Source organism: Serinus canaria, chromosome 8, assembly GCF_022539315.1.
Source record: "Serinus canaria isolate serCan28SL12 chromosome 8, serCan2020, whole genome shotgun sequence".
NCBI lineage: Eukaryota > Metazoa > Chordata > Aves > Passeriformes > Fringillidae > Serinus > Serinus canaria.
Genome location: NC_066322.1, coordinates 29,092,710 through 29,111,546, shown reverse-complemented (window position 1 = coordinate 29,111,546; position 18,837 = coordinate 29,092,710). Strand labels below are relative to the sequence as shown.

General features: G+C 42.9%; 1 protein-coding gene across 1 annotated transcript in view; it reads left to right on the top strand.

Annotated features, from left to right (window-relative positions):
* XPR1 (xenotropic and polytropic retrovirus receptor 1) overlaps positions 1-18,837 on the top strand; it is a 109,539-nt gene that overhangs the window by 68,878 nt on the left and 21,824 nt on the right. Inside the window, exons 3-9 of the mRNA XM_009098426.3 lie at positions 1,771-1,872; positions 8,401-8,624; positions 12,642-12,791; positions 13,297-13,380; positions 13,856-13,937; positions 16,823-17,010; positions 17,232-17,411. Coding sequence (XP_009096674.1) covers positions 1,771-1,872; positions 8,401-8,624; positions 12,642-12,791; positions 13,297-13,380; positions 13,856-13,937; positions 16,823-17,010; positions 17,232-17,411 — 1,010 coding nt within the window. The remainder of the gene's footprint in view (positions 1-1,770; positions 1,873-8,400; positions 8,625-12,641; positions 12,792-13,296; positions 13,381-13,855; positions 13,938-16,822; positions 17,011-17,231; positions 17,412-18,837) is intronic.

Genomic DNA, 18,837 nt, shown 5'->3' with positions numbered 1-18,837 from the left:
CTGTGGAGTGGGATTGCTCATCCTTGGGCCAGAGCCCTGGAATAGGGCTGCAGTGACACTCCAGTGGTTCTCCTGCAGCAAAGAGGAGCCCAAGCCCTGCCATGCCAGGGCTTGTTTGCTCCAGGGAGGGAGTCCTCATCCTCAGGAGTAGCCACAGAGCTGCAAGTAAAATGACTGGATGAGAAAATAACCCTGGGAGCCAAAGCTTGGAGTTTGGAACAGGCTGCAGGGCCCTTGAGAATTATTCTCTACAAGCCCTTGGGTGGTGGAGTTGTAAACACCAGGCAGAACTGGTTCTTTTCTCTCTGTTTACTCTTCAAAGCATCATCAGACTCCAAAAGAAGACAGACTTCCTCCAAAGTTGCCCCTGCACTGCAGTTTGGCATTGTGCTCTTTGCTCTTTCCATCCCATCCCTTTAAAATGGTACTGACATGTGTGTAGGTTTGTGGGGCTTAATATCAGAGCCAAACCAGAAGAATCTAAATGTGAAATTTTCAATATTCTCTTGAGGTTGGTTTTACCTGGAAATTAATGCTAAAAGAAAGAGATTTCTTGGTTATGACAGTCCAATATGTGTTTGTGGTAGTGAATGAAACTTCACTGTAGTCATTTGTCTTCTCAATTTAATAACATTGATTTCAACATCTGTTTGAATCTGGTTGAGTCAGTATCCCTGGAAGTGCTCCAAAAACATGTGGATGTGTCACTTGGAGACATGGCTTAGTGGTGGGCTTGGCAATGATTGGCTTCACTCATCTTAATCCAGCCTGAAGCAATTCTGGGGTTCTTTGCTCTGCTTCTCAACATTGTTGAGACCGTAATAAAATCTTAATTTTCCTGTTTGTGTTAACACTAACCCTTGCAATCTGTGAAGATTCAGGGGCTGTAACTATGGGAGGGCATGAAGAGTCTGCTCTGCTTCAGCATCAGAACATTTGGTTTTTGACAGTACTGAAATTGGTAATTATAGCCTGTCTTGATTTTTTTTTTCTTTTACTCATTAAACTAATTTCTTAATTACTAGAAAATGCATTCTGTCTTTGAGATTCTGCACTGTATTTTTATTACAACAAAGTGACTGAATAGCTGCTTTAATTTCAAGTTTTGACTTTAATTATGGAATTGTATGTAGTTCTTGCAAAAGAGTTAAAGCTGTTCCAGAGCAGTGGGGTGAAGGAGAGCTGTGGATCTGATCACAATCACCATAATTTATGTCTTTTCCTTTCAGCTTTGCTGATGAGAAAAGCTTTTATTTTCCAGGAGGGAATCTTCCACACAGCTTTCTCTATGGATTTTAGTATGCTATGGTGCTATGTTTGTATTTGAGGGATTACCCTGTTGAGAAGGTGGGAATGGTGGCTGAAGCCAGTGAGTCCTCCTGGAAGATCAGGTGAAGGCTTCAGTTAAAAATTGGTGTTTTCCTTCTGAACACAAATGTTTGCCAATCTGGAGTGAACACTTAGGGTCAGCTTCAGTCTTTGAAGCAAAAATGGAGTTGTGAGGTCTGAAATAGGGCTTGGAGGATCAAAAAAGGTGATGGGAACTTTGGACAGGGTGCTGTTATGAGTGTGTCCCTCTCTGTCTTGGTGCAATTCCATTTACAAGGAAATATGTGTTCCCTGCAGCCCTTTGGACTTGGTTGTTCTTCTTCCTCTGCATGACAGAGATGGTGGATTTGCTCTGCAGGACTATTTCCACGGCAGCCACTTGTAAAATTGTCCCCATGCCCTTCTGTTACAACTTCTTTGTTTTTCTGTTTTGTTTTGTAGACACAGATGAGGACACGGTGAAAAGATGTTTTGCCACGTTTGAAGAGAAATTCTTCCAAACCTGTGAGAAAGAACTTGCCAAAATCAACATTTTCTATTCAGGTAAAGTGCTTATTTTGTGTGTATTTGTGGAAAATTCAACAACAGAAAAAGGGCCTGAAGGTCCCAAACTTTCAGGATAACCACAGTGGTGATGCAGGTCTACCATCAGGTAATTAGAGGGTGAGTTTGTGTGGAAAACTGCTCTGGTTTAATCACAGATCTGGAGCTCAGCCCTGGTATTAACCTGGCTAACCCTGCCTGGAGGGAGAATGAATGGCAGGTGATTTCATTTCTTTGAACTTTCAAGGTATCCTGCTGAAATTTATGGAGATGCTCTTCAAACTAAAGGGCACAGTCTTTCACTTTTTGGTTTGGTTTTTTTTTTTTTTTTTTTTTACAATCTCCTGGTCAGGTTTTAGGTGTGCTGAGCCTCCTGAGATTCTGCAGGAACAGCTCTCATGGGCTTGCTTGTGTATGCTAGCTTGATCATCTTGATGGGTCCAACAAGTTTTTTAACACTGAACTCTCACTGAAATCCCTGCAGCTTCCTGGAGTACAAAATCCAGCAGCAATTGGGTTGTGCCAATTGGGCTGTGTATTTTGAATAAAAAAGTTGTGTAGGTAAGGGTGGGGATTTTTAGGTGTCCTATGAAGTGCTGGTTTTTGTTTCCTCTGAAAAAGTTGCCTTCCCATCCTGTGTTCTGAAAACAACTTTAGAACAGGTTAATTGGAAATTCACCCTGTGAAATTGCTACAAAAGGCTTGGTGTGCACTGGCTCCTCCTGCCATTACACTTCAGATGATTTTCAGCCTCTTTTGGTAAGGTTTAAAATGGGATTTCAACTGGAAAAGCATTTAAATGTAGATACAGCAGTGCATTGGCTTCCTCTTAACATGTTGATTTATTAACTTAGTGCTATAAACAGGATTTGCACCACAATATGGTAGCCTTTTATGGTTCTGATTTTAATTTGATAACAAAGGCACAGCTGAATTGTGCAAAAATATTTTTATAACCATTGGGTGCTGACTTTATTGCTGGCTCTTTTACTGCCAGCCAGGATCTGGGATGTGAACTTGAGGAGAGCTGAAAGCATGATGGATGCAGTGGCTGAGCACGGCAGCTTCCCTCTGTTCAGCTTCCATCTAGGGAAGTAAATCTCCTTGGGGCTGGCTGTCCTGCTCTCCCAGCTCCCTGGAGCATAGTGGGTGCACAGGACAAGAGGCAGTTTTTTAGGTAAAACTGATAGTTTCTATTAGGTCAGCTGGGTTTTAGACTTTGTAGGCATTTTTCTGCACACAGTTCGTACGTCCCTAACTCAGAGCACTGCTCTGTGTTGTTTCCCTGGGAGATCTTGTGCTTCTATCCCAGATCTGAGCTTTTTTATACTCAGAAACTTCCTTTCTGAGCCCTATCAGATCCTGTGCACTGGGAGCTAGACTCTGTGCAGGAAGTTCTGTCAATTTAGATGCACAATACAGATTAGAATTTCCCCTAATGAGGACCTGCTGCCACACGTGTACCCACATAGACACACCCATTCCAGCATTGTTTAAAATGGCATTAATAACATAGGGTAGGGTTGGTTTTTTTTTTTTTTCTCCCAGCTAGCTGTCATTTCAAAAAGTTCCAGGAGAGAATACATGTAATTTGAAAATCTCCTGTGATAAGATTAAAATAAGCCTTTTACTTGCAGAAGAGCGACGTGACTTTCATAGAATGGAAACCCTGTGATTAGGGTTATTAGCATTGAGCTGCAGCAAGAAATGTTCCATCAGTGCTTCCTATCCTTGATCCTGTCAGAAATTTGTCATGTTGGACCCTGTTGTAACTCCAGGCATGTGTTGGCTTGGATTATGACCTGGCACATCCTATTCATTATAGGTTTGTTACCCGGCTTATTACATCCCTGTCTTTACTACAGTAAATATTGTTTATTTTTCAAGAAAATCAAATTTTCTGTTGATCTCTGCTTCATTTCCTCATCATCTTTCCCTAGGCTGAAGGCTCCTCAGTGAGCATCACCCACAGCACAAATAACCTCATCCTCTTGGGGTGGCCTGGTCCTGAACCCCAATTCCTCCATGGAACACTCAGAGGCTGCTGCAAAAGCCTTTCTTTGCCCTTCCTCATGTGCTCCCCCCAAAACATTCCCTTAATTCCTCAGCCCATCAGCCCAGCTCAGTGGAGGGGAAAACTGCCATTAACTAAATCAGATTTGATAAACAATTTGCAATTTTTTTACTGTGCTTAAGATGATCCATTCCCAGCTGAAAAACAGAAGAATTGCAGTAAAATTTTCAGATGGTTTCAGCAGAGGAGTGCCTAGTAAATGCCTGCACTCTTTTTACTAATAGTTCTAATTTATTAGAATTATTTTACTAATAGAAATAAAACAAAAGTAGAAAACAACTGGATAAAATCCTACACAACAATTTACAAAAGGTTCAAAGCTGGCCTGAGCCACATTTACAGCACTGAAGAGACTGATAAGAGACTAAATAAGCCAAGCTACAACCCACAAAAAAAGGCTTTCTAAGTTTATCATCATCTCTGTTAGAACAACAAGAGGTTTTTTTGTTTAATATTATTATTGTTTTTGGACCGGTAAATACTTCACCTGTAAAATAAACAATTTTCCCCCGCTTTTCTTAATTGGTTGAGAAGTATTTTTCCTCAACCAATTAAGAAAAAAACTGATTAAATCTACTTTTGAAAAAACCCCTTCAGATGTTCTCTCCCAAATTTACCCTAAACCAAAACTCTATTCAAGTGCTAAAGTTTTATCTGTGGCCCTTTTGGTTGGTGTTTGGGATTTTCTAGATGACAGGTTTGTTATATTTTGAATCTCCATCATGAGGACTTGGCTAAACAGTAGCCAGCAACATTTCCGTGGTTCATTTAGGAATTGTTATTTGCAGGAAACCCTGGCTTTAAATTGGAAAGCAAAAATATTGACCATGAAATGTACAAGTAGGGAAGGGGAAGAATGCTAAAACTAAAATGTGTGGCTGGCAGGAGGTTCAGGCTGCTGATTCCCTCGTCTGGTGGAACAGGCTTTGATCACACCCATGCCCATGGAAATGGAATCTGGGGGAAATTTTCCTGGTTTTTTGGTGCAACAGTCTTTTTTCCATCACCCTCATGTGTGAACTTTGATTTAAACTTGGGAAACGAAGTCAAAAACCAGCTTGGAGCTGCGTAGTTGAGGTGATAACACTGTAGGCTCTTTTAGTCAGGATTTTAGCAGCATTTTTTGGGCCAAGCTGCTGCTTTATGGCAAGCACTTTTGTTAAAGTCTGCCACTATTGGTTTTGGATTTCTTGTTAGTCTTGGCCATGAAATTACACTTGAGCTGAGGGCTCTGTGGGCATCAGGTCATGCAAAATGCTGCAACACAAGAGTGGTTCCCGTTTCTGAGCTTTTTTTTTAGCTCTCTTGTGTGACATTTTTTTAAAGTCACTTTTCAGAATGTTAAATTAGTGATAGACTGTGCTAAATTAGTGGCAGGGGTATATGACACTTCAGTGATTCTGGAGTACACTGCAAGCTGAGAAATTCATTTCTACTCTGCTTTGCTGTTTCCATGGGCAATTCCCTAGGAGGTTTTCAGAGCAGCAGCACTCTTTGTTTTGTTTTGTTTTGCTTCTGCATTGAGTCTCAATAGTAAAAAAATCATACTTTAATAAGAAGAAATTATTTATGGCTGGGATAACTAGAGTCAATGCAGGAGAGAGAAGGTGGTGACAGGATGGCTGTTTCTCAGGAGGGGCATTTTTTATGGATAGCTGCAGTCATAAATATTTCAAGGCATTGTATTTTCTTTAAATATTGTGTTACTAGGCTGATGGATGTTAGGATTTTTCTGGACATAGGGACAATGGAACAGTGCTTTCAATTGAAAATATTAATTTAAACTCTTCCATATCTACTGATTTGATTTAAAGGAAATTTCAGTGTATCACAGATGGTTTAATAAATGTTTTCAATATAGAGAGTGAACTTCTGAGCTTTATTTATACGAAGGCTTTTGATTTGAACAGATATCTGTTCCTTCTTCCCGAGGGAGTTCCCAAAGTGGGGAGGGATTATTGTTTTGGCAGTCTGATCTTGTTGTGGTAAATATTATGTGGTTGTAGGCTGTGGGCAGACAATTCTCACTGTGGGCTGCATTGTCTCTCTTTGCTGGAGTCCTTGCAGCTGTGGAAGTTGTCAGAGAGGAGTTGCCCTTTCCTGCTTTCTAAATCTTCTTCCTTTATTAAAGTTCATAAGCAAAAAGTTTAGAATTTCAGGCTCCTCTGTACTTGATTTCCTATATTGATCCCCATTTTCTGTTTGGAAAGGCATTCTCCTTCTGGCAAATACCTTATGCACAAATGTCAAATTATTTACAGAGTAGTTTTGCTCTTAAAATTAAGCAGAATTGAGTTAGACAAAGGAGAAGGGAGAGTAAATCTGAGTGGGGAGCAATTGAGAATCATCATTGAGTTATGTAAGGTACTAATGAAGAGAGTTATATTGACATCCAGGAGTCTGTTGGGGCAGAACTTTGTGTAGTAGGGGGACCTTGTGGTCTCTTGTGCAGTGTTGGGTGTCCTGCTGGGGGGAGGTGGCTCCAACACTGTGAACCTGGTCAGCATCTTCCTGGCCAACACCAACACCCCTGGTCTGTGCCCCTGCTTATCAACAGAAATACCAGAGCTGTGAGTGAAGCTCAGCAGGGGGAAAAAAGCCTGGAAGGAACCAGTTGTACAGAACAAAGAGAATGGTAATGGTCTTAACTGTGCTGGTTTTAGCTTTAAAAGATTGAAATTTAGCCAAAAATATTGTTTTCTGAGAGTACATAAAGCAGCATGTTTGAAGGAACACCTTCATACTTGAGGTGTGAGGAAGAGAGACTCGTTCTGAAAGCACATCAAAATGACATTTAAGTGCAGGCTGATGGCCTCTTTAATCAGTAAATAACGAGGAAATGCTTGTAAAGTGAGGAAAAGAGGGATAAATTATTGCAGTGGATCATGTACAGCAACCAGCAGCGTTGTAACTCCTGATCAAAGCAGAGCTGTGTTTGTCTGTCGCTGGGAGCTTGGCAGAGGGGCCGTGCTGCTCTCTGAGCAACAAAATTCAGTGTCACATTTGAAGTGTGGGGTTTGTCTTCTTTGATTTCCCTACTGTCACATGAAAAGATAGTAAACACAAAGTCAGTAGTGGGTGCACAGATCTGAAAAACACTTTGCTTACTCACTGTCATGTTTCATAATATTGTCTAACAGGATTTTTCTCTAATGCTCCTGGTGCACTTGATTTATGTGGGAAAGAGGAGCAGCTTTTCTGTTGTGCTCAGAGTAGATGTGTGGTCAGTGCTTTGGTATTTGGATGAGACCCTAAATGAAGCAGAATTAATTTAGGGTCCAGCCAGTGTGGGGAAGCCTGCCCCACTGTCCTTGAGCTGGTTTGCAGTCCCCAGGTTCAGTCTGGGCCTCTTCCATCCCTGACAGGTATTTGTGTGGTACTGGACCGAGCATCCTCTAGAAATAAAAGCTGGGATGGAAGCTGAGAGGTCTCAGTTCCTGGCTAATGCTGCTTTAGTCTGTGCTGAAGGGACAGCCCTTTGATTTTGACCCTATTAATATTTTTTTTTTTTTTTCTTGAGAACTTATGTGTTTTACATAGGTTCAATAAGGAAAGCTTCCTCTTTTTCTCTGCCCCAGTGAGATCACATCTGGAGTTCTTCATCCAGGTCTGGGGCTCACAGCACAGGAAGAACAAAGACGCATTAGAGTGGGTCCAGAGGACTGGAGCACCTCTGCTCAGCCAGGCTGGGAGAGCTGGGGCTGTTCAGCTGGAGAAGAGAAGGCTCCAGAGATCCCTTACAGCCCCCTCCTGTGCCTAAAGGGTCCAAGGGAGCTGAAGAGGGACTTGTGACAAGGGCTTGGAGTGCCAGGACAGGGGGAATGGCTTCACACTGACAGAGGGCAGGTTGGAATTAGACATTAGGAAGAAATTCTTCCCTGTGAGGGTGCTGAGACCCTGACACAGATTTGTCCAGAGAAGCTGTAGCTGCCCAACCCCTGGAGGTGTCCAAGGCCAGGAACACATGGGAGATGTCCTTGCCAGTGGCAGGGGTTTGGAATGACATGGCCTTTAACCCAAGGCAGTCTGTGATTCCATCCTGTGACAAGAGAAATAAGCAGAGCAGGGACAGAGGGCAGGTTTGAATTAGAAATTAGGAAGAAATTCTTCCCTCTGAGGGTGCTGAGACCCTGGCACAGATTTGCCCAGAGAAGCTGTGCCCAGTCCCTGGAGGTGTCCAAGGCCAGGGAGGTGGGAGGTATCCCTGCTGATGGCAGGAGGGTGGAATGAGATGGCCTTTAAGCCAAGGCAGTCTGTGAGTCCATCCTGTGACGAGAGAAATGTGCAGAGCGCTTGGGTTACCTCACGATGGGGGAAGGCCGTGCAGCGCGGCGCGTTTCACCCACAGGCACGTGGGTGATTTTTGGGGCGTTTTTGATTTTTTGGGGTGTTTTTGGGGCTGGCTGGGCCACGTGTGACCCTGGCAGGTGACGTTTCCCTCTCCCTGCCCGCAGAGAAGCTTGCGGAAGCGCAGCGCAGGTTCACCACGCTCCGCACCGAGCTGCAATCCACGCTGGACGCGCAGAAGGAGGCCAGCGGGGCCTCCACGCTGCAGCGGCGCCGCAAACCCGTCTTCCACCTGTCCCACGAGGAGCGGGTCCAGCACAGGAACATCCGAGACCTGAAATTGGCCTTCAGCGAGCTCTACCTCAGCCTCATCCTGCTGCAGAACTATCAGGTACCCGCCGAGGGCGGCGCCGCCGCGGGGCCCTGCGCGTAAACGTCTCCGGGCTTTGTGAGGGCTTTGGTGCTTCAGGTTTGAGCTTTTGTGTTTTCCAGGTTCTGGGCTGCTTTAGTCTGTGGGTCTGGGCTTCACATGAGGGGATGGTGAGCTCTGTGCACAGAGCAGGGAGACAAAACAATTCCTGCTCCAGCTGGGCACCAAGGACAAATGATCCAAATCTCAGCCCAAGAGCACAAACAACGTGGGCCCAAATCTCAGGCCCAAGAGCACAAACAACATGAGAAAAACAAGAAGGATGGGACTTTATAACTTAAAGCTATGACTGGATAATTAACTCCATTGGAGTTAATTGGACCAGAACTTATAAAAGCATGAGACCCCATGACTGATCATCCATTTTGGTCCCTCTTGGGTGCAGTCCTGGCTGGGCTCTTGTGCTGCCCAAGGTGCATCCATTGAGGCCTTTTAATAAATCCCTGCTTTATTCTTTAGCTCTGTCCAGCCTCTGTTCTATCTCAGCCTTCAGAGTTGCCTCACTCAGTTTTTCATTTATTTCTTCCTTTCTGGGGGAGCCCTAAACACTTCTAAAGAAAAGGCAGGTAGCAGTGTACACTTGGTTGCTTTTAACTGAGCTGGAAGTGCTGAGCTGACCTGCTGGAGGACTTTTCCTTCTTCCTTTTCTGGGCTGGCTGACCCCAGCACCTTTGTCCAGGCAGGACCTCTTCCTTCTGTAGCGTGTTGTTCTATGCAGGGCAGGTCGGGGAAGAAGCTCTTTTATCTTTTATTTGTCCTGAAACTTGAAATCCCAATGTTCTATTTCCTCTTGGCGTTGCCATGGTAGCGGCTGTGACCTTGCTGTATCAGAATTTCTTGCTAAAACATCAATTTAAAAAACATATATTTTGATTTCTGCAGGATACAGGCTCATTTGCCTTGAGGTATGAAAACAAACCAATATTTAGTTGTACTTGGATTTTTGGCTTGACTGCAGATGCTGATCTTGTTCCAAAAATCTTGAAATAAAAATCTGAAACTGTTAATATATTTTTGGCTGGGCTACCTCTTCTGGAGTTATATGCTCTGAAATGCTTTAAGTGTTTTACTGTGAGAGGCTCTAGCTTGTTAATTAAGAATGCTGGAGCTTAAATTGACTACATGTTTATTTTCAGATCTTTGACAGATCTTTACTGCAGAATTTTACTAAACAAATTTCAGTCAGAATGAATTGAATACCACTCTGCTCTATGGACAGAACTTAGTCTCCCAAAATTTTGAGTATTTCTACCTCTCCTGCAGTGATGTTATCTTTGAGCTTGTGTCTGGAAACTCTGAGTTTCTTAATAAAGTGTTTTAACTATTAGTGGTAGTTCCTAGTTCAAATTCCTGGGAAAGGTGGAGTGTCTGTATCTTCTTAGGAATGGAGTCAAGCAGCATCATCTGCTGTGATTTCTTCCCTTACATTTATTTTCTCTTTTAACAGAAGACAGCTATACTTTTAATTACAAAAAAACCAATTCTGAGGCTTGGTGAAGAATTTAGTTGGGGGCTAACACTGATCATTCTCTTGGGAAATCTTTTCCTGCTATTCCTCAGTGTAGAAAGGCAGGTTCCACATGATGTTTTTGCTTTTTGCTGCCATGAGTCCAGACCCACTGTAAGTCTACTAAATATTGATCTAAACCCCATCTAGTTTTTCACACTTTGCAGAGACAGCAGAGCTGCTTTCTACAACATAACTCCAGAGAGAGAATGAGAAAAATTCCCTCAAACTGGTATTGAAGTTGAGGACAAGGAATACAAACACAAAAACAGACATAAAACTAAATCCCACAGTTCTACTGTTGTTAATCACTCTTGAGCTTAGAGTATAACAATGAGGAATATTCAAGCTCTTGCAGTTTTGGAGAGAAGAAAAAACAATAACTTGGTGGGAGGATGATGTACCTGAGCCCTTCATGTAGGAGATAAAAAATGAAATCAACAGCAGCATGATAAATATCAAACTGGCTTTGATGAAATGCTGATGCCTTGATTTGGGTTACAGAGGCAGGAAAATCCACCTGAAGCAAATTCCTCAGTTTCTTAGGGGAGAACAAATGCATTCATTCCTGAGGTACACAAACCAACTGTCAAATGCAGCTGTAAGCAGTCTCCAGGGCAGCTCTTGCATGTTTAAATGATTAAACTTCTGATAAAATGAATTTATACTTATCAGCAATGTGTTCTTCTAGAGTGTGTATATACATAAAAAAATCTATCTATTTGAAATGCTCTGTTTTAGGACAAACAAATTAAGCATATAAGATTTAGTTACTTATTCTCTATATAATATAATGCATTTATTGGGTGAATAATGGAGGCTGAACCAGTTTTATTAAATTACCTTGCTGGTGCATTTCCTGATTTATATGAGCAAAGATTTTTTGAGTCCCCTGTTTGATTCTACTTGATGTTGCATTATATTATTGCCTAAGTTGCACTGTTTGTTGTTTGTGGAGGGTTTTTGGTTGCTTTTTCTTTGTTTGTGGTAGTTTTTTGGGGTTTTTTCTCCACAGAATGCAGCAGAAATGGAGGTCAGGCTTGGAGAAGGCCCCTTGACAAATAAAAGCAGCAAGAATAGCGAAATATCAGACTGCATAAATTATGTTTGTTCTGTTCCACAGTCCCATCACTGTGTGTTCTTTGTCAGAAGCATCACTGTGACCAGCAATGCTTTTATCATGCACTTTGGGGCTGCAGAATTTTTGCAGCCAGAGGATGAAATGCCTCTGAGAAAATGAGAGGTTTTAGGGTGTCTGGTATAAACATATCCCAACCAGCCAGCGCACCGCAGATTTAGGGATTGTACCCATGGCAGAGGAAGGGATGTTAGTTCAGGCTACAGAAAGGTCCCTGACCAAAAATCATCCTTTTGTTGCAGTTTTTCATGTAAAACTTCTGCTCTCCTTGGGGTGGAATGCTGGTTTTTCCAATAGAAAGTAATTAAAGTCTCTTGTCTGCAATGAGGCAGGTCATTAATGCTTTGGCTTCCTGCTCCTGTCTCCCCAGCCTCATTCCCCACCTAGATGGGAGGGTCTGGCATTAAATCACTCTAAGCATAATTACATTGAAAATAATTTCACTGAGTAGTTGGTGCCTCTCCCCAGGGCATTAGATTTTGCTTTTTTCTCTGGTGTTCTTTCCAAGCTGCTCTCTAAGCTTTTTTCAGAATTGAGTCTTGCCATGGTCTCTCTGTGTTTCTGCTGTTCTTTGAATGAAACACTGAGTTTTTTAGGCAGGACTTGCTGCACAATGAAATGCAGGATTGCAAATACATCATGCCACAGAAATTGCTGCTGTGTGATGTGCTTTCCCTGTCTTAGGTACTGTGCATGGGTGTTGAATCAGGGATCACTTATAACTCGGAAATCAACAGTTGCTCCTTGTTTTAAGCATTGTGTGCTTGTCTCTGCAGACTGGAGAATTACATCTCCCACATCTGCAAGCCTAAGCTGGTTTTGCAGTCATTGTGCAACATACTCTGTGAAAAAACATGCTGCTGTGGGGATGGATTTAATCTGCAGCACTGACAACTTTCATACAAAGATTTCCCTTCTATAATGAATTTAACTGGAGGACTTGATTAGAAACAGTGTCAAGTTTAAAGAAGTCAGTAGCTCAGATATTTCAGGAGGAATAACCCCCTAAGGGTTATTTGTCTTCAAGGTAGCATCAGGTCACTTCTTGAATAAAGGAGGAAGGTGGAAGTGATCTGGCTTTTCAGGAAATAAAAAGCTTTAGGTAGCTCCCTTTTTATGCCACATTTTTTATTTTATTTGCTAGGATTATACTCATTATAATAAAGTAAGAACTCAAAAACTTCCTGACGAGGAATGCAATCATTTTGATTCTCATTAAGATTCTTTTCTTGCTAGCACCGGGGAGAGAACAATTTCTCTTTCTTGGGAGATAGCAGGGGTTTGAGAGATGGCTGGGGTTTAAAAGCCAGCATGTTCTTTCCCTTGCCTGCAGAACCTGAACTTCACCGGATTCCGCAAGATCCTGAAGAAGCATGACAAGAACCTGGAGACGACACGGGGCGCGGAGTGGAGGGTGGCCGAGGTGGAGGTGGCTCCCTTCTACACCTGCAAGAAGATCAACCAGCTTATCTCCGAAACAGAGGTGAAGAGGCTGGCCTGGGCACTGCCAAAAATCCCCCCAAAATGAGGTTTTTGTCCCTGCTGGTCTCTGGAAGCACAGGTTGGATGGAGCTCTGAGCAAACCTGTTCTAGTGGAAAGCGCCCATAGCAGAGGGTTGGAACAAGATCTTTAGGTCCCTTCCAACCCAAACTGTTCTATGGCACTGTAATTCCCTCAGTGTTTTGCCCTCTCTATAGCTTGTGTTTACCACCAAGATGGGTAGTAACTGATTTTGAAATGCCACTGACTTCTGGAACTGCTTGCATCAGTATGGATATGTTCTCTTCAGCTGGGAACTTCTCCCTGGGTAAAGCCTAGTTCAGCTTTAACTTATGAAGGAACTTGGTACAGCATGCTGAGCTTTTCATGTCTTTGTATTAAAAAAATACTGGGCCAGGGCTCACCTCTAGCTTGGAAACCAACGTTTAGTTTTGGTTTGACTACGTGCTCAGGTGACCTTCAGTGGTGTGTATCATTGTCTCCTCAGGAAGTGGTGACCAACGAGTTGGAAGATGGAGACAGACAGAAGGCAATGAAACGTCTGCGTGTTCCACCCTTAGGAGCAGCTCAGGTGAGACATGGGGGTTGTGGAGCAAAGCTGCTCCTCCAGCTTGTCAAGGTGCCAAATCAGAGTCAACATCTGAAGGAAATAGTGGAAATAATTGATGTGAGCGTGCATTGTGCAGGGCCAGATTATCTGCTTTAGTTCCGGAAGGTTTGGAAATAGGTTACTGCTCCTGATGCATGCAGAGGTAATGAAGGGAGGAGATAAATGGTAAAAGGAAATTTGTACTAATAAAAGCATATGCTTAGTGTTTGTGTGGTCTGGAATATTTTTCAGGGGCCACTGAGACTCCCAAACTCCATTTCAACATGGCAAGAATATTACACAGCATTTTCAGTTTAAAAAAACCTCACTTCAAAGCAAGAGTGCAATAAGGGATCAGGAGCTTGTGTTTGTGATTTTAAGTTGGCTCTGCAAACTAATCTGACTCTGCTGATAACCTCTTTACCTCACCTTAATTCTGCTGTGGCTTTGTTCACAGCCTGTACCAGCCTGGACGACATTCAGGGTTGGACTGTTCTGCGGGTTGTTCATTGCACTGAACGTCACTGTCATACTTTCAGGTAGGTGTCCTGCCATGCCTGGGTTTGGGTGGATTCTCCTCTCTTAGGGAGGGCCTGGACCTGGATGTCCTGGATTAAATTAGAGCCATATTACATTGGTGTGAACTACTGGCTCTGCTCAGCAGTAGGTTGTGGTTTTTCTCATGTTGTATATGTCAGTGTTGAAGACTAAAATCCTTTACTTGTGGTTCCCTCCTTATTTTTGGAGGGATATTCTGAGGGTGCAACATTTATGTGTAAAAGCAGATTTTTGTTATCATTCTGGTATCACACAGCCTGTGCCAACTTTGAGACAGGTGCTTGTAGAACTTGAGCTTTGCATGGTGTTGACTCCCTAAAGAAAAGGCCAGCAGACACAGAGCCATGTGACCAGATGCCAGTTGGGATGGAAATCAGGAACTCATGTGGAATTTCCTAGGATTCCAATGCCTGGAGTCTGCTAATGGAATTAATTGACTTTTTCTTATTGGCAGTAGTTGGCAAGATTGTTTAAAAGCTACAATTAATGGGTGCATCTCTCAGGCCCTGGCTTTATTCTGCTTTATGCCTTCTGAGTTTGGCCCCTGATTAGAGTAGTACTGCAGATCCAGACACAGACCTTAATCACAAGCAGCTTTACTAATTGTGTGTGTGATTTCTGGAGTGTTGTAACTTGCTTAAGCAGTACAAAGGAAAAGGCTTAACAAATCAACTTACCAGCTCTTGCATTAGGGAAAGCCCACGTCTGTGTTTTTATGACTTAAAAGAATTTTTAATCGGATGTTTCTGTAATTGCATCTAGCCATCTCTTTGGATAAAATGCCTCTGTTTGAGGAGCTGTTTGCAGTGCTGCTCGTTTGGTCTTCCCATGGTAGAGGCATGAAGCTTACCCATCTGCATGAAGGCACTGTTTAATGTGTAGAAACTGTTCTTTATTCATAATTTCTGTTACTTAAACATCTCTGTGTGAGATGCAAAATGATTGAAGCCCGTTGTGTTTGCTCTCCCTCTCGGTGCTAAGAATGAAGAAGTGAGGCAGTTGTGAGAAGGAATTCATAAAAATGATTATATCTCCAGAGCAGGTGTTACTAACCCAGTGTGGGTAATAGGTGTGTTGTATCAGCAGGCATGATCTGATAGCTGAGCATTACTGCAGATATTGGGCAAAACCCTGGATTCCAAGTGCAGAGTGGGTGTTTTTAATTGGCCTGTACTTTGCTAACCTCTCAGCTGCTTTTGCCAAATTGTTTGTGTGATTTGATCAGCTGAGATAGGATTTTAGTGTTCTGTGTGGTGAATTTGTGAAACAGCATCAGAACATGGCTTCTGCCGGTGACCCAGTGCTGCACTACCTGATTTGAAAAGTACAGAGATGAGTTCATCACCACTCGGGGTCTGTTAAAGGCTGCAAAGCTACAAGTGGATCCCAGGAGGGTGTCACCCTAAGGGAGACAAATTCTGAGGTTTCGCTGTTTCTATATGGGCTTCCCTAAGTGCCAAGCTAGTGTGTAAGTGAGGTTAGAATTTCACAGAAATGTGCATTCATTTTATTAGCCAGAAACCTGAAAGGTTTCATGCAAAATCTCAAGCCCTTACAGTGATCCTGCTCTTCTTTGGGAATTAGGCTGCCATTAGACTTGTCACCAGGGATATTTTCACTTCAATTCAGTCAGTATTTTTGGGGCTACTCTGCCCTGTTTGGAGTTTTGATCAGATGACCCATTGTGGTTCCTTCCAACCTTACCCATTTTGTAATTTCGTTTGGTTTTCAGATAAAAATCTGAAAATCCTTCTTTGCAATTCCACCTTTAAGACTTAATTTCACATTTAAGATATGCAATTTCTTTCAGCTCTTTTGGGGATGTGTAATTTCTGCCGAAAAGTTGACTCTGTTTTGCCTGAATCCAAGAGTCTAAAGTTTTAAATTTAAAGCAGCAGTTCTGGAATAATTTTCTCTGGCACAGCTTTTTCTCTGTAAGTTATGTCATATAAAGTGTAGATGCTGAAGACATGAAATTCCCTATGGATTTGCTTTCTCTGAGAAAACAGTTTGAAAAACTTGGGGCTATAATTCAGGCAGGTCTGTGGGAATAAATTCTCAGCCTCAGTTCTGTGAAGTGCAGGTTCTTTCTTTTACCCCTCTTAGAAAGCATGTGGGTGAGAAACTCACAATGAAACTAAAATTGAGGATTTTGAATAACTTTATTTAATTTATGCTTTTCTTATCAAACCTGTGCGTAGTGACCAGTCCATTATAAAGAGATTTATTCTGGAGAAAGCTGCTGCTGTCTAAGGCTGCTCATTGTTTGAAACGAATCATATTTGTTTCCAAACCCCTGAAAACTGAACAAAGGAAGCAACAGGCTTTCCAGCACTGCTGCCTTGTGCTGGGATTTCTGTTTGTGTGGGGCTGGGTGTTGTAATGCTGGCCATGAATATGTATTGCATTACCATTGTACTGAGTCCGGTGATTAGGAGGTTTTAGCATTGTTTTAAATGCTGTAAATGGTTCCTCTTGGTTTTGTGGGGAGCTGAAGTGTTTGTGTATCTGTCTGTTGGGATTTCATCTCTATTAAAGCAGAATATTTAAGTGTCTCTAGTCAGATTTATGCTGGTGCTGTCCCTTGTGCCTGCAGTGTGAGGCAGGGACGCTGCTAATGGCTCGATTACAGCAGCTGGAAAGGGAATTTTCCCCAAAATGCTCCTAAATCCTCTGACAGGCTAGGCAAAAAGTCCTCCACTTGCTGGAACATGCAGTGGTGTACACGTGTACCCTGTTTTCTCAGGGTCCAGCCAAACACCTGAGATCCAGGATAAAGCCTTGCTTTGTGACATGACCTCTGTTATCCCTAAAATCCTTCCTTTTTTTTTCTTTTTTTTTTTTTTTTTTTTTTTTGTTTTGCCAGGTGTGGCTTTTATAGATGGACCAAATGTGTGGCCACTGGTGAGAATCTATCGAGGTGGCTTTCTCCTGATAGAATTCCTCTTTCTCCTGGGTATCAACACATATGGCTGGAGACAGGCTGGAGTCAACCACGTCCTCATCTTCGAGCTCAACCCCCGCAGCAACTTGTCCCATCAACATCTCTTTGAGGTGAGCAGGAGGGATTTTAGAGTGGCTGAGCCATGCTGAGGATCAGCAGGATAAATCCTGCACCATTTCCTGGCAAGGACTCCTAATACAATTAGAAGAGGAAGTTGCTGAAGTCTGATTAGATTACAGGATTGAGCACTGCTCTCCCTTTTCTTCTAATGAGAACACATTGCAGGTTTCGGGGCTGTTTTTTCATGATTGTTTGGCTTTTTTTCCTGCAGATTGCTGGTTTCCTGGGTGTTTTGTGGTGCCTGAGCCTGCTGGCATGTATATATGGTCGATTCACCTACATCCCCATGCAGGTGAACCCACTCATCTTGTATGGCTTCATGTTGCTTTTTCTCATCAACCCTACCAAAACCTTATATTACAAGTCCCGTTTTTGGCTGCTCAAACTATTGGTAAGTGTCAAAGCTGGTGGAAATAAATGATTTTTTGTTTAAATGCTGTGTCTGAGCAGTAGCTCAATGAAGTGTATACAAGTGTCGCTAACCCTCAGTAAAGAGGGATGCAGGGGGTGCTTATACCACTGTGATTTATAGAGCAGACCTGATCAGGTGTTGACTGCAGACTGGTTTTGGGGTGGGTTTGCAGAAGCATATTCTTCTTCCTGTACCAGTTGACTTGTTAACCTTCCTGTTGACAGCTGCTTACAAACTTTTGCATGTATGGAAACCCTTGGATGTCTTGGTTGTTTATTCCTTAACCTAGTGAGACAGATTGATTAGAGGTCCATTGCCCTAAGGCAAGGCTGCATGGATGCTCCTTAGCCCAAACTGGAGTAGTGCCAACGTTGAGAGGGTTCACTGATGGAGAGAGAACCTTTGGGAAAGTTACTACCCATAGAATTATGTTTATGGGTGGGGTTTTTTTCTATTTGTGCTCTTTGTTTGAGACTGAGCTCTTTATTTTCCTGTAAGATAAGTCTGGTAAATTCAGTGTCAATATATGTGCTGCTTCAGTGTTCCAGTCATAGGTGGGAGCGCTGAAAGAACAGCTTTCAGGCTTGCTGGGTGACTCAGGAGTTTCTTCCCAAATGGCTGTTTCACATGCTCTTCCCTACCCTGTGCACCCTTTTAAATTGGCTTTAATCAAGCTGGTTCCCTTGACACTTTCTTCTTGCTAGCACTGTTCTGAGAGCTTTGGGCAGAAGAGGGGGTTTGGCTGGCTGGTTTTCTTCAGTGAATCATTTCAATGCCAATTAAAACAATTAACTTTATCTGGAACACAGCAAAGATGAGAACAGCATCATGCTTTGAGGACATCTGTGCAGGTATACACACAGTGAATTAACCTCTCTGAGCTCACCTCTGTTATTTGATTTGCTGGCTTGCTGCTACGCCAGCTTCTTTCTTTGTGCCTTCCAGCACTCAGCCATCCCTCACAGAGGTACCTTCAGTCCCAAGCCTCATTAGTCTGACTGCTGTCCCCTGGTGTGAGGGGAAGCACTGGATGTGCTTTAACCACATGAGCAATATCTCTGCTAATTTACCTCAATATCTTACCTCAATATCTTACTCCACAGAGCTGTTGGGCTGTTTGCAGCCCCTGCCCTGTCCCAGTGATCTCCAGACTGTGCTGCAGTCTGAGATAGAGTTATAGGATCATGGAATAGCCTGAGTTGGAAGGGACCTTAAAGATCATTGAGTTCCAACCGTCTGCCACAGACAGGGACATTTTCTACAATCTCAGGTTGCTCTAAACCTCATCCAGTCTGGCCTTGGACACTTCCAGGGATGGGGCAGGCACAGCTTCTCTGGACAACCTGTGCCAGGGCCTCACCACCCTCACAGGGAAGAATTTCTTCCTTGTATCTAATCTAAACCT